Source organism: Cervus elaphus, chromosome 24, assembly GCF_910594005.1.
Source record: "Cervus elaphus chromosome 24, mCerEla1.1, whole genome shotgun sequence".
In the NCBI taxonomy this organism is placed as follows: Eukaryota; Metazoa; Chordata; class Mammalia; order Artiodactyla; family Cervidae; genus Cervus; species Cervus elaphus.
Window position 1 is genome coordinate 60936635 of NC_057838.1, and position 13609 is coordinate 60950243.

Here is a 13609-nt window from a genome sequence, read left to right on the forward strand (position 1 = left end):
CAAAACAGAAAAAGAGACACAGATGTACAGAAGACTTTTGGACTCTGTGGGAGAAGGCGAGGGTGGGATGTTTTGAGAGACCAGCATCGAAACATGTATATCATCAAGGGTGAAACAGATCACCAGCCCAGGTTGGATGCATGAGACAAGTGCTCGGGGCTGGTGTACTAGGAAGACCCAGAAGGATGGGGTGGGGAGGGAGGTGGGAGGGGGCCTCGGGATGGGGAATATGTGTAAATCCATGGCTGATTCATGTCAATGTATGGCAAAAACCACTACAATATTGTAAAGTAATTAGCCTCCAACTAATAAAAATAAATGGAAAAAATAAATAAAATGTAAAAAAAAAAAAAAAAAGAATCTCTGGGCAGTGAGGATTCAGGCCCAGAGGGTAGCCAAAGGGCTTTAGCACCTCCTCCAGGAAGCCCTCCCTGATGTCCTAAGTTCCCACAGATCTGAGCTTCCCCGAAGCACCTCAACTACTCTTGCCCTCTTTGTTCTGCCTGGTGATGTGTCTGTTTTCCCTTCTGGACTGTGGAAGGCAGGGCTGGCTCTGCCATGACTCTGCACATCAACACGGTCTGGCGCCAGGCGTACCGGGTAACAAAGTGCAGGATACACAGACAGCCATGCTCAGAGGCGCAGGGGCCTCAGTGGAGGAGGCCGCAGGAACCAGTGCCGAACGATGCGCCAGGCTTGTGTGGACAGAAGGCTTGGAGATTGCTGCTGGGAGGGGCTCGGGAAGCCAAGACAAGGACAGTGGGTCTGGGTGGGCAGAGGTGGGCCATGGGCACCTCCTGCTGGGCCCTGAACAAGCTGGGAGCAAATGCATCAGCGAGGCGTTCTGTCTCTTGTGTCATTTCATCCTGGACTGGGGAGGGCCTTCCTCTTGGCACTGGGGTGACACTGGTTTGTAGTGAGTTACAGAGTGTCAGTGAGTTTGGCTGCAGGGCCTAGGTCCTGAAACATCTTGGGGATCCCCTTGCCATCCTGTGGGCTGGAAATGTGACTGAGCTGAAGTCCAGGGAGTCCCATGGAGATGCCACTCGGGTCACTCTGTGCAGGCTTCGCCTTTCCTGTGGGTGGGGGAAGGGCCCACACAGCAAGCTGGAGAATGTGTGGGGCTAAGGAATCCCTGAGGGGTCTGGCAGGATGTCCAGGGAACCCCTGAGCCAGCCTGGCCCCGGGGAGTGCTGGGGATGGGGAAGGCTCTGGGCTAGACACAGATCTTCCTCAGCTTCTGACCGTCCTTGCTCTGTCCCTCAGAGATTGGCCGATGCTGCAGAGAACTTCCAGAAAGCCCACCGCTGGCAGGACAACATCAAGGTAAGAACTACAACGGCCTCCCCAGGCCCGGGGACCTGTCCACCCCCAGCAAGAGTGGATATGAATGCAGGGGAGGAGGAAGGGGGAGGCTGCACTCACCCACTGGCAGGGCACCAAGGGGTCCATGGGGTGAAACCAGGAACCTTTGCCCAATGTTCAGCAGGCATTTGAGGTTCCCGAATACACTGATGTGGGAGAGCCGCTGGGGGAAAGAGACCCTATCCCCTTCCCAGACTTCCCTAACAGAAGGCCCTCAGGCTGGAATCGGGAACCAGGCTGTCACAGCCAGGAAATCCTTTCCTTCTGCCAGCAGAGCCCAGAGTAAGTGGAGGCAGGAGATGCTGGGAGCAGGACTCTGCTTGAGGACAGAGGGTCCAGAATGTGGGGGAGGGAAGGGATGCCTCACTGACCCCCAGCCTCACATATCCAAGCAGTGTGTTTGATTCAGGGTGGGCTGGAGACACCTTTTGTGTCAGAGGATCACAGTAAACCAGAAGAGAGACCGAGGCAGGATTCCTTCCAGATTCAGGAAACACCCCCATGCCAAGGATGACCGAGGCTTTGGGGACCAGAGCAGTTGGCAGGGCTCGCTGTGTCCTCCACTGCCACTCGGGAATGTGGGTCACACTTCCCAGTGGTGTCTATGCTCAGTGCTGGCACTTAGAGCTGGCCCCTGGGACACAGAGGCCAGTAAGGGGTGGGGGAGGCCTTGACTCACTCCAGCCCTGAACCCGGTGCCTCTAGGAGGTGGGAGGGACTGTTAATTCCTGCTTCACTGATGAGAACCCTGAGGCACAGAATGGTTGAGCTGAGGTTACCTGTCGGAGGCAGAGAGTCAGAGCCAGCCTGTCAGATGCCCGGGGGGCTCCTGTCTGTGATGAAGACCCTGTAAACCTGTTCCTTCTCCCAGTCCCCATCCCCCCAGGTCACCCTGAACCCCCACCATAGCACTCTTCCTTTGCTCCCTGGTGGGTGCTGGGTGCTACCCTCAGGGAGCTCACATGGGGTTGGAGGTAACAGATGATTGTCTCCAGTGAACATGTAAATCAACTAGTGATTCCCTGGACCCCTCCTCCCTCCCTGGGCGCTGAGGGCTGGCCTTTTTTTCGCTCCCCATTCCAGCACTACAAACCCAACCCTGGGCCACCCTGCCTCTTCAGCCTCTTGATCAGAAATATGCACAAGAGCAGCCACTTTGCACTCCCTGGCCACTCGTACCTGCCCCCGCCTGCAAATAACTGCACCCTGGCGACTCCCCACAAAGCCCAGCCTGAGCCGGCACCCAAGGCCCCAGGATCTGGCTGCCCCTGCCTCTCTTATGAGCCTGCCTCCTCCCTCTCCTCCTCCTGTGCTCCAGCCACACCCAACACCTAACTCCAGCCCTGTTTCTGATCTCTCCACCCACTCTGTTCCTCGAGGAAGCCCAACTTGTCTTGTGTCTTCCCTGTGAGTCTGCTCTGGCTACCCAGCACATCAGCCCCTCCACCTGCTGGGCCTCCAAAACCCTTGGCTCCTGCTCTGTCCTTTCCTCTGTTTCTGATGTATCTGCTCCCTCCCCTCCCGGCCCAGGACAGGTATGCAGAGCAGGCATGGAGCGGAGTGAAGGAATCGGGGAGTCACGGTCTGGAAGCCCTCAGCCTGGCTTTCTCTCCCTCCTAGTCCAGGCCCAGAACTGGAAGAGGAAAGGGCTGCCTCAGCCCCAAACCCATCTTCTCTTCCTGACTCTGCAGAAAACTCAAGGGTCATCTTACTGGATCCCTGAGCCTTGATTTTCAGTCAATCCGAGACAGGAACAGCTTATCCCAGGCCAAAGGGGGCATCCCAGGGGCCTACCGGAAAGGAGAGCCCGGGTCTCGGGGGTGTCCAGGTGCTGAGACAGGTGCTATTGAGGACCCATTCCCTGCACACTGGGCACAGTCACCCAGCAAGAGCTCGCCCTTCTCTGAGCTTCAGTTTCCCCATTTGGCAAAGGCCTGGCTGGAACTGGGGGCTGTCAGCTCAGGTGTGATGTGTGAAAGGGTCGGTCCACACGTCAGGTCATGAAGGTGCAAGTTGGAGATGATGTGGGTGCACCTCTGCCCATCCCAGCCCATGGGCTCTGGGTGTTCCTGTCCTGAGGCGGAAGAGGGCTCTGCTGGCCCCTGTCCTGACCTGAGATGCCCCCACCCAGGGGTGTAACCACAGGGCCAGCTGGGCCCAGCCTCATTTGCCTGATGTTTGTCGCCCACCCCCGCCAGTCCATCAGTCTCCCTGTCTGTCCCACAGACAGGGGCGGGTGGTGCTGTAGGCGCCCCCTCCTTTCTAGCTGCACCATCAGGGCCATTCTCCTCCCCAGAAGCAGCAAGCTGCCCAGCCTCCGAGCAGAAAGGCATCAGCCCTAATGCTGGGCCCATTAGCCGCTAGGCCAGCCAGCCCTGTCTGGGCTGCCAGGCAGAACTGCCAGGGTGGGAACTGTCTGTGCCACGGGGACGTGGGGACTTGAGACTGCGGAAAGGATGGTGTTTTTGTCCCTTGTAGGCACACCACCCACCCTTGAAAGTGTGCCCTTCCCAAAACCTTCAGGAAGGAGCCATATTCCTCCCCAGCACTCAGGAGCGCTCACAGCCTGTGCCATGACCCCGGTGGCAAACTCGGGCCCTTTACACAAGCCAGGCCTCCTCCCAGGAAGATCCTTACCTCCTTCCGAAGGGCAGCACCTCCCACTCCAGTTAACTCCCCAGAGCTTCTCTCTTTGGCCGCAACTCTCGGATCAGCCCCCGCTGCCCACAGCACCTGCCTTTGGTGCCCCCATCTTGGATGGCTCCCAGTGCAGCTCCCCCAGGCCAGTGGCCCCGTGGGCTCATCTGTCTGCCCTGCTCACGGCTCCTGTTGGCCAGAGGCAGCTGAGCCTGACTCAGTGCTGCCCATCACCTGTCCATGTGCCCAGCCGGGTGCCCTGTGGACAGAGTGACCAGAGCCTCGGGCTTCCTACCTCTGAGTACGGTAGGATTGGCACTCAGCAGTTCTGGGCACGGAGGAAACCCTTGACCCGTGGAGCCATACTGGACTCCACTGCATGGTCAGTGGGGTGTGGCCCTGCCAGTGTCAATGGCACACAGCAGGTCTGCGTGCAGACCTCTGAGAAACAGACAGTGGTGTGTACCCTCTCCCACACACACGCACGCACACACACAAGCACACCATTGACACCGCCCATGGACTTGCGGGATCCTGGAGTCTGCAAAGTCAAAACTGTGAGAAGAGAACATCTGGAAGGGAAGTGCCCCCGGTGTTCCTCTCCCTGGTCCCAGGCCATGACCCCGCACTCCTGGCCGCAGCAGGGGTAGAGAACCTGTAGCCACAGCCCTGGCCACAGCCCTTGGACAGCGTGGCCCTTGTTAGCAGGCGGCCCCTCCTGTGGCCCCTGCAGACAGGCAGCAGGTGCTTTGGTGTGCATAACACTTAGGGTAGATGGAGATGGCCCACCTGGCGGACACTGTGCCTGGTGCCAGCACCTCACTGTGCCAGCATTATCTGCCATCTAAACGGTCACCAGGGAGGAGCCGGGCCAGAGCATGGGTCGTTGGGGGGCAGGAGAGGCCATTGGTCCCAGGGCCTCAGTGCCAGCCCCACGGCCTGCAGGAGACAAAGCCCTGGCCTTGGGAGTGTGATGGAGGAAGCCGTCCTGCCCTGGGGAGTCTGATGGGAGAGACACAGCCCTTCCCTGGGGAGTCTGATGGGAGAGGCGGCACTGCCTCGGTACTCGAAGGGAAGGCTGTGAAGGCTGGGCCAGGCCAAGGAGCCAGCTGGACAGGACAGGTGGCTCCCTGGCCTGAGGTCTGCCCCAGCCATCGGGCCTGCTGCCTGCCTCTCTGCCAAGCCGGCGACAGACGGCTCTCTCGGAAAACAGTCCACTTGGCTGAGCTGAGCTGGCCATGAGCCAGGGCAGGAAGGCCAAGCGTCCTCACTGGTGCAGCCGGAGAGCTGGCCTGGGTCCTGCATGGGGGCCGGGCAAGCAAGCGGCAGTCGGGTCCGACCAAGCCACGGCAGCTGCCTTCCACGACACCAAACGTTAGGTGTCAACTGCTATTCCGCCTGCACGCCCCACACTCACTTCCTCGCCCTCTACCCACCTGCCAGCATCCCTCATGCTCTCTCTCAGAGAGTGTATGTGTCGTGTGTATACAAGAGCTGTGTGGGCCCCCAGCCCCGCCCCTCACGTGTCGTGTATGCACAGAAATCCACCTGCGGGGAGACATGTGTGTGAATTCAGAGGGGTGATTCCCCACTCCCTGCCCAGTTTGAGCAGAATGGCCCCTAAAATAGCAAGTAATGGAGGGAGTGTCAGAGGTGTCAACCCTGGACATTACGGACATGTGTCTCACCCCTGCCAAGGGGTTTCTTCCATATTCAGGCCCTTCCTGGGGCTGTGGAGTTGTCAGCACAAGGGAGCCCACTCATGGGTTGAGTTGGCCCGAACCCTTGGAGAGGCCTTGCTCCTTGTCCTCTTAGCATCATCATTCTTATTTTACAAATGGAAAGCCAAAACCCCAAGGTGAAGCCTCATGGAGGCTGAAGGGTTTAAGGGGCACCCTGCCTCATCAGTGAGATGGAGGTGACCCCGAGGAGTCTTCATGGGGCCACAGGGACCTGTGAGGCTTCAGGCTCAGTCGCCACTCACTGTTCAGGATCCCAGAGCTCACATGTTCGGGCCCAGCCAGGAGGCCAGAACCCTCTGCCAGGGCCCCTGCATGTAATCACCAGGTGGTACCGCCTCCGTGTTGTGTCTCAGAGGCGGGGGCACTGGTGGTGGATGCTGGGGCACCTGCAGGCCAAAGCAGACACAGAGGCTTTCCAGGGACCCTCCCACCGGCCCTAATGACCCTGTCCCACCACATCCCCAGTTCCACATCACATCGGACATAGTGACCACAGCTGGGTTTACAATGTATTTTCACACATATGACCTTGCCTGCCACCATCCAAAGCTAATGCCACTCTCTACCAAGGAAGGGGCATGGGCTGGCCCTCTCAAGGTGGGAGAGGTAGGGAGAAGTCCTGCCCACGTGCATCTGAGCCCCTGGGGGACAAAGTGTTGTATTAGTCGCTCAGTCGTGTCTGACTTTGAGACCCCATGGACTGTAGCCTGCCAGGCTCCTCTGTCCGTGGAATTCTCCAGGTAGGAATACTGGAGTGGGTTGCCATTTCCTTCTCCAGAGGGACACAGACTGCATACAGATTCCTGAGCCTCCCAGGTAGTTCGGAGGGGGACTGAGTCCTTCCGTGTGACACATTCCCCCATGCCACTGATGCCACCAGCATCTCATCCTGCACTGAGACCAGGACAGAGAGACAAAGGGAGCCATTGGGGCAGCTGCAGGGATGGCCCAAGTGAGCGCCAGAATCCCGGGGACCGTCCCAGGTCAGGCAGGACACAGGCCTGGCCTCTGAGGGGACCCCAGAGGAGGGTCCCTGTGAGGGTCACTCCGATTATGAGACTGACGCGCTGCCTACTGCACTAAGAGGGCAGATTGTGAGGGTCACTCCGGAGGCCTAGAGCCACCGACCCCCACACATGCCCTTTCCTGTCCTTGCAGAAGGTTTGCCTAAAAAGTTGGTGAGCAAAGCCACATGTTCTAATCTGCAGTCCTCCCACTGTGCCTGCCTGTTTTCATTACGGAGGGAAAGAGCATCCGAGCCGTGTTTATAACCCCCTTTTAGATAACAAATCACATTTTCTTTTCGCCAGCGAGTGTGTTGAATTGATATTTTTCCCCTCGGTTTAATGGGTTTGTGTGTTCAGGAATGATCTTCATCAACCGAAACTCCTTATTGTGTTTGATGTAATGTCAGCTTTCATTACGCGCTTCGGTCAGAGCCGGGCCCAGGGAAAGGCCGAGCACCCTGGAGCCTGGGCCCCAGCCCTTGCCCCTACCCTGGGCCAACCTGAGCTCCAGTCTCCCTGGACCAGTGGGTGGGCAGGTGCGGGAGGGTTTGGAGATGAGTCGAGAAGGCAGGATGGAGCCAGGGTGCGACTCCTTTTTTTCTCCCTGCCTTGGTGTCCTCTTCTTTGTAACCGGGTCATGGGGCTGCTGGGAGAATCCTGTACTGCAGTGTGTGTGAGGCCCTGCTAGACACAGCAGGTGCCTCGCAGGGCTGAAACTTCAGTCTTTCAGTCATCAGGAGGTTGTGGTCTTACCCAGGCGTGGCTCCAGGTGTGTAGTCAGTGTTCCAGAATGTTCAAACTATGCCCATAGGTCCAGCCAGTGGCCAGACCTCTGGTGGGAAACAGCCCATACAAGTCTGGGTACCAACCACCTCAAGCCTCACACCCAGCACCTGGACAGTCACCAAGGCTAAGCTCCTCCCTGAAGCCCGAGGAACCTGAGCCCAGAGAGAGAATAGCATAGCCCTGAGGTCACACAGCAGGTGGGACCCAGCCAGGCCCGGGCAAGGGATAGCCCATCGTGGAGTTAGTGCTGGCTCGATATTGTACAGACAGACCTTTGGGAGCAGACTCGGTCATCCTTCCCACTTGCAGACCACAAAGAAGCAGGCTCCCTGGTGAGCAAGGGCCCACTAGGGCCATGCTGCAGGTTCCTGCCATACAAAGGAGGGCTGAGGAGCACCGGGGGAGGGTGACTCAGACCGTGGCCCTAGCTCGAGCCCTGCCCTAGGGCCATCGAGGCAGGGGTGGGGTGGCCCGTCCTGAGCGGTGGCACCTGATGGCACCAGATTCACCTTCTGGCGGCCTCTGTCAGCCGTGCTCAGTTCTGATTAAAGATCATTAAACATGAAATTAGCCCGTTTGTGTTACGGGTCCCCGGGGTGGCCGGTGATTATGACTTGCAGATGGCCGAGAACCCCGGCAGCGGGCAGGAGGGCCAGGCCAGGACGGGCGGCGCTAGGAAAGGCAGGCAAGGCCGGGAGGCAGGCGCGGGGGCCGGGCTTTGTTTTCTCCCGCTCCTGTTGTGTAAACCCCCTCGCATTTCACAACAAATCACAGATAATTAATAAGTACATGCCCGTAATGAGCAGGCTTTTTAATAGAAGAAATTGGAAGATGCGGTGTCGAGTCATTATTTCACTCTGTCCCAGTCTCGCTCTATTTTTCCGTCTTCCCCACTTCCCCCTTGGTTACTGCCTCAGCCAGAGTCTCCGCGGACAGGCTGGCTGTCAGCCTACCTCACAGCAGGGCTGCAAGGCAGAGACCCGGGTCCTGGACTTAGGGAGCCCTGGGGGATCCCACCCCAACCCCGGGCTACCACATCCTCCTGGTGCCTGTGAGGGCCCCTGAGGATGGTCTGGCTGGGGTGGGGGTCGGGCCTCCCCAGCCTGACTCATCCAGCCCTCCCTGGACCGCAGCTCTGGATGGGGGAGAGGGTGGTGTCTGCCCCCCACCCAAGGAATCGAAGGGGGCCATTCCAGGCAGGCCTCAGAGTTGGGGGTCCTGGCTGCACCTCAGACCATGACTGTTGAGGCCTCTCTCTCCCACCAGGAGGAAGACATCGTGTACTATGACGCCAAAGCCGATGCTGAGCTGGTGAGTGCCCCACCCTTGCTGGGGGGAGGTGGGGAGCTGCCAGAGCCACACCCCTCTCTTCTGAGACCTGTAGCCTGGGCTGGAAGAAGTGTGTTAGGACTCAGCATTCTGAGTCTGGCCTTGCAGGGCTGTGATCCCACAGCCCCCCACCCTGCACCTCCCACCACTCCCTAGAGACCCTGACCCCTCCCGGGCTGTGTCTCTGAGGCACCAAAGGGCCCAACTTCACTGCGCAGTGTGGGGCGGGCCCAGCCTGTCCCTGGGCAGGATGGTGAGGCCCACGGACCTTCTCCCCTGGGTCAGATCAGGTGCCTCGTCGGGAGGGCAGAAGGCTGCTGCGTGCTGGGAGAACAGGGGAGAGAGGGAGCAGGTGGGGAGGGCTTTCTGGAGGTGGGCCTGCAGGGCCGGGGTGCAGGCGTGTTTCCGGTCAGCACAGGTCCCTTTGCTGTGGTGAGGGGACCGTGGTTTCAGTGTGCGGACCACCGCACAGCCAGGCCCCACCATCAGTGCTGGCCCTGGGCTAAGTCATCTTGCCCCCGCCCCTGTAGAGGCAGCCTGCAGCCTGTTCTTCAGATGAAGGAGAGGGCTCTGGCTCCTCAGGGGTCACCACCCCTGAAGTGGTGACCCTGGGACTGGTTGGAGAGCCCGGAGCTACACGGCTCTTCCGCCTCCACTTCCCTGACTGGTTCATGTCTGCTTGGGCAACTCTGCGACAGAGAGAGGGCCCCATCACCAGGGGACTCACATGAAAGATGTGTGACCATCTAAGGTGTGAGGGGGCCTACAGAGGAGATCAGAGTGTCTGAGGGGGCAGGCACAGGGAACAGACTGTTTGGTGAACCTGCCAAGGTCCTAATTCATCTGCCTGCCTTGAGGCAAAAGCAGTTGAACCCCACTATCTCCTCTGTAAAGGAAAGTGTCACAATTCAGTCTCTAGGGTCACCTATGCTGGCTGGTGTAGGAGACCCCAAGTCTAGACTCCCACTCCCGGGCCTGTCAGCCCTGGGGAGGTTTCCCGGGAGCCCCCAGGATGTATCTGATAGCACCAAGAGGTGGGCAGGCAAGAAGGGATTCCTGCAGAGGGTCTATGGGTGCCAGGCCAGCTTCGGTGAGCCTTCAGGAGGGCAGGCGGGCAGGGGGCCCGAGAAGGCGGGGTGGGGGGGCTAAAGCAGGTGTGCTTCCCCCTTGGCTGAGCCTCCGTGACTCCCAGAGAAGTTGCTAAAATTATAGCTGGAATCTGAAATTCAAATGAAGAGCAAACCTTTAATTAGACCCTGAATCTAATTCCTTACCCCCCTCAGCAGCGGGCTGTGATTTTAGCAATCAGTGCATTAAATATAAACCAGGAGACTGCGGCTGCCCACCATACAAAAGCCCCTGGGCGTGGGGGCAGCACTGAGGGGCTCCTGGGCCAGTCTGGTGCCCGACCTCCTCCCTGGATTCCCTGTTCCCTGCAGCCCCCAACCCCTACCTCTATATCACTGCCCCCAACCCCTTGGACATCTTCTGAGGGGAGGGGAGGCTAGAGACTGCCCAGGGAGGGGATTCACCCCCGGGTGGGACTGGGCCAGGGTCAGTTAGGCAAAAATCCCAGCCCTCCCAGCCCTGCCAACCCCAGTATAAATATCAGCATGCACACATTCCCCAACTCTCCTGCCTGTTGTGTTGTTTTGTTTTTTTAATCTTTGCCAGAGGTACAGTTAGAGATCTTTCTAGACCATTTACTTTTAAATTACCAGCCAGAAGGTGGGGGTAGGGGGGAAAGAAGGAAGGAAAAAGTTCGCCAGCTGATAGCTTATCAGAACAGAATCCAAATGTCACATTAGTTGGGAAAGTTGGGAGATTAAATTTTCTAGCGCCCTTCATCTGCGCTGACATTTCGGGGGCTTTCTTCTCCTGCGCTCCCCCTCCTCCCAGCAGAACGTGAGTCGCTCACGCCTTGGCTCCCCGGCGCTGGCCTCCATTCTCAGCAGCTGCCTCTGCCCCGGCTTCTGAGGGTCTCCCCTAGGGTGTGCCGAGGTGGGCAGCGGGGTGGCACCCTGGGTAAGGGGCAGTGGGAAGGCAGCAGATGGCTTGGGTATTGCCATACATCTTGAAGAGATGAAAAGGGTGTTTGTGCAGGAGGCCCTTCCGGCCAGCCAGCCAGCCTGCTGCGCACCCCCATCCAGGCAGTAATTCATTCCCCAGACCTGAAGGTGGACCCTCCGCACTCCCCGGGTGGGGAGGGCATATCTGGCTGGGTGGGGAACATGAGGGGTGTGCCCAGGACCCAGCGAGCCAGTGAACAAGCGGTGGGGCCGGCCGTCACGTGAGATCCACCCGGGAGAGCAAGCGAGCTCAGCCTGGTACTGGGGGTGGTCACGGGAGGGGAGGCGGTGCTGAGGGGCAGTGCGGGAACCTGTGTCTGGTTCAGCTGCTTGGGTTCCCTCGCCCCAGGTCACAGAGCTCCCTAGCTCTGCGCCCCCCCACCCCCGCCCTGCCTTGCCTGGGTCTCACTGATCTCCCCTTGCCTCCCCATCTGGCTTTCCCCGTCTTCACCTTCACTCTCTACTTCTATCTTCCCTTCCCCCTTGCACACCTGCACCCGTGCCTGCCCACCGCCGCCGCCGCCCCCCTCTGCGGCATCAACACTGTAGTCGCGGACCCACTCCCGCCAGCCTGTGGTGGGCGGGGGCACACGGCGCATGCCCAGCCTGCCCGGCGGAGAGATGCCGTAATTGGCACCTGTCAGACGGCGGCAGCTCATTTTAGAAAGTCAACGGGGGCCTTGCTAGTCCTGCTGCTAGCAGGCGCCGCACACCCCTCCTTCTGGAGGTTACTGGGCCTCCATGCTACCCCTGCCCGAGCCCAGCTCTCTCCCCAGGACTCCCCCCACTCTAGCTCAGCCCCTGGAGCCACCCCACTGCAGGGGGTGGTGCCCGCCCCCTCCCCCCACCCCGCAGGTGGAGCTAGGGCCCTCTCCCTGGTGCCAAAGGAATGTCATGCAGGGGGTGGGTGGGGCCAAGTTGTGGGGTGTACTCTCAAAGCAGGGTGTACTCTCCCTCCAAAGGGAGGGGGTCCTGAGGCCACCCCCATGATTACAGAGCAAGTCCTTGGAAGCCCTGCGGGGTGGGGGGTGGGGCAGAGCCCACTCCTCCTCTCTGCCTCCAAGATTTGCCTCCTTTGCTGATCATTGGTTTTCAGGGATGAGGGGAAGCACTTGCTGATCATTGATTTTCAGGGATGAGGGGAAGGGCTTGGTTTGCTTTTGGTTTTGGAATTCAGGTTTAGCAAATATGGCGATGGTGGGTGGGATGTGTGGGGCAGGTGGGAGTCACAGGACCTCTGGGCAAGGGGTCCATACCCATGTCCCACTGTCTGGGTGTCTCTCCATCTCTCTTTGTCTCTGAGTGCGGTAGTTTCTGATTCCAAGATGCCCCATCTCCCAGATTCTGGCCCCTCTGTCTACAGTTCTGTCCAACCCCACTCCACCATTTCCCAGCCCTGACACTACCATGGTTGTCCGGGTTGGGGGGTCCCTCTCTGCAGGACGACCCTGAGAGTGAGGATGTGGAAAGGGGGTCCAAGGCCAGCACCCTCCGGCTGGACTTCGTTGAGGACTCAAACTTCAAGAACAAGGTCAACTATTCATACACAGCCGTGCAGATCCCCACGGACATCTACAAAGGCTGTGAGTGCACGGCGTGATCGGGAGCATCCCTCCCCACCCATCGTGGGGGGCACGGCCCACTGCCCTGGTGCTGCCAGCTCCCGGGTGCTAAGTCAGTGCCATCCACCTTCAGCCCCCTTCACCCAAGGTCACCTCTCAGAGCCGCCCACACACAGGCATCAGGCCACTCTCAGGCGCAGCCTCACACTGCCTCTCAGCAGGGTATGCAACACTGAGCCTCTCACCCTTTTGCATGCATGGTCTGCCCGTGTGTATCCACGTGCCCACACAAATGCATGCACATAACTGTTTCCCCCACATGCTGGGCCAAGTCCCCGCTGTCCCCAGAGGAGCTCCTCCCCCCACCCTCGCCCATTCCCTGGCCCCAGGCAGGAAGGGTTGAGGAGCTACCACAATAGATGGACACAGGGGTTGGGAGGACAGGGAGCAACTTCTCATTCACAGACATGGACCCTGGAACACTTCCCTCGTCATTCTTGGTGGGTGGGGCGGGGTGAGGTGGAGATAGAGGTCAGGGGATTAGGTAAAGGGTGGTTGAGATTCCCAGCTTCAGGGACAGTGTATCTTGGCATAATATGGAGACCAGTTCACTACAGCTAAAGGATTCAAGTCAGACACAAGGATGACCTTGCTGTAGAACTTGCGAGGTGCAGGCAGAAGACGCCAAGAGTCAAACACTGACTGGGGAGTTCCGGCTGCAGGATTGAAGGCTCTGGGGTCTCTTGGTCCTGACATAATTCTGGGGGCACCCATAGGGTAGCCTCAGAATTCAAGGGGCCCATGGGTGGGGGTTCTTGAAGCAAAGATTCCGGAGCTTCTGAGTGATCTTCAGAAACCCTGGGAATCCTCCAGCGTTCTCAGGGAGGCCCCCTCCACCTTTAGGGTCAGCCAGGCCATCTGGGCAGCCTCCGGCAGAAGTGAGGGTGGATGTCCCTCCAACTCCCCAAGGGCCGCCCACAGGCCACCTGCCTGAGCCAGTCGAGGGGCACTATCGCAGGCAGGCACGCTAATTAAAACAGGAGCCACACCGCCCTCCCCAGTCACCCCTCGCTACCCACACAAATTACATTTTATATGTTTTTTATTTACTG

At 59.0% G+C, this 13609-nt stretch overlaps 1 protein-coding gene across 4 annotated transcripts in view; it reads left to right on the top strand.

The window, feature by feature from the left end:
- CACNA2D2 (calcium voltage-gated channel auxiliary subunit alpha2delta 2) overlaps positions 1–13609 on the top strand; it is a 140719-nt gene that overhangs the window by 105740 nt on the left and 21370 nt on the right. For all 4 annotated transcript variants that reach the window (XM_043885904.1, XM_043885900.1, XM_043885903.1 and 1 more), the window contains exons 4-6: positions 1267–1326; positions 8804–8848; positions 12377–12518. In XM_043885904.1, coding sequence (XP_043741839.1) covers positions 1267–1326; positions 8804–8848; positions 12377–12518 — 247 coding nt within the window. The remainder of the gene's footprint in view (positions 1–1266; positions 1327–8803; positions 8849–12376; positions 12519–13609) is intronic.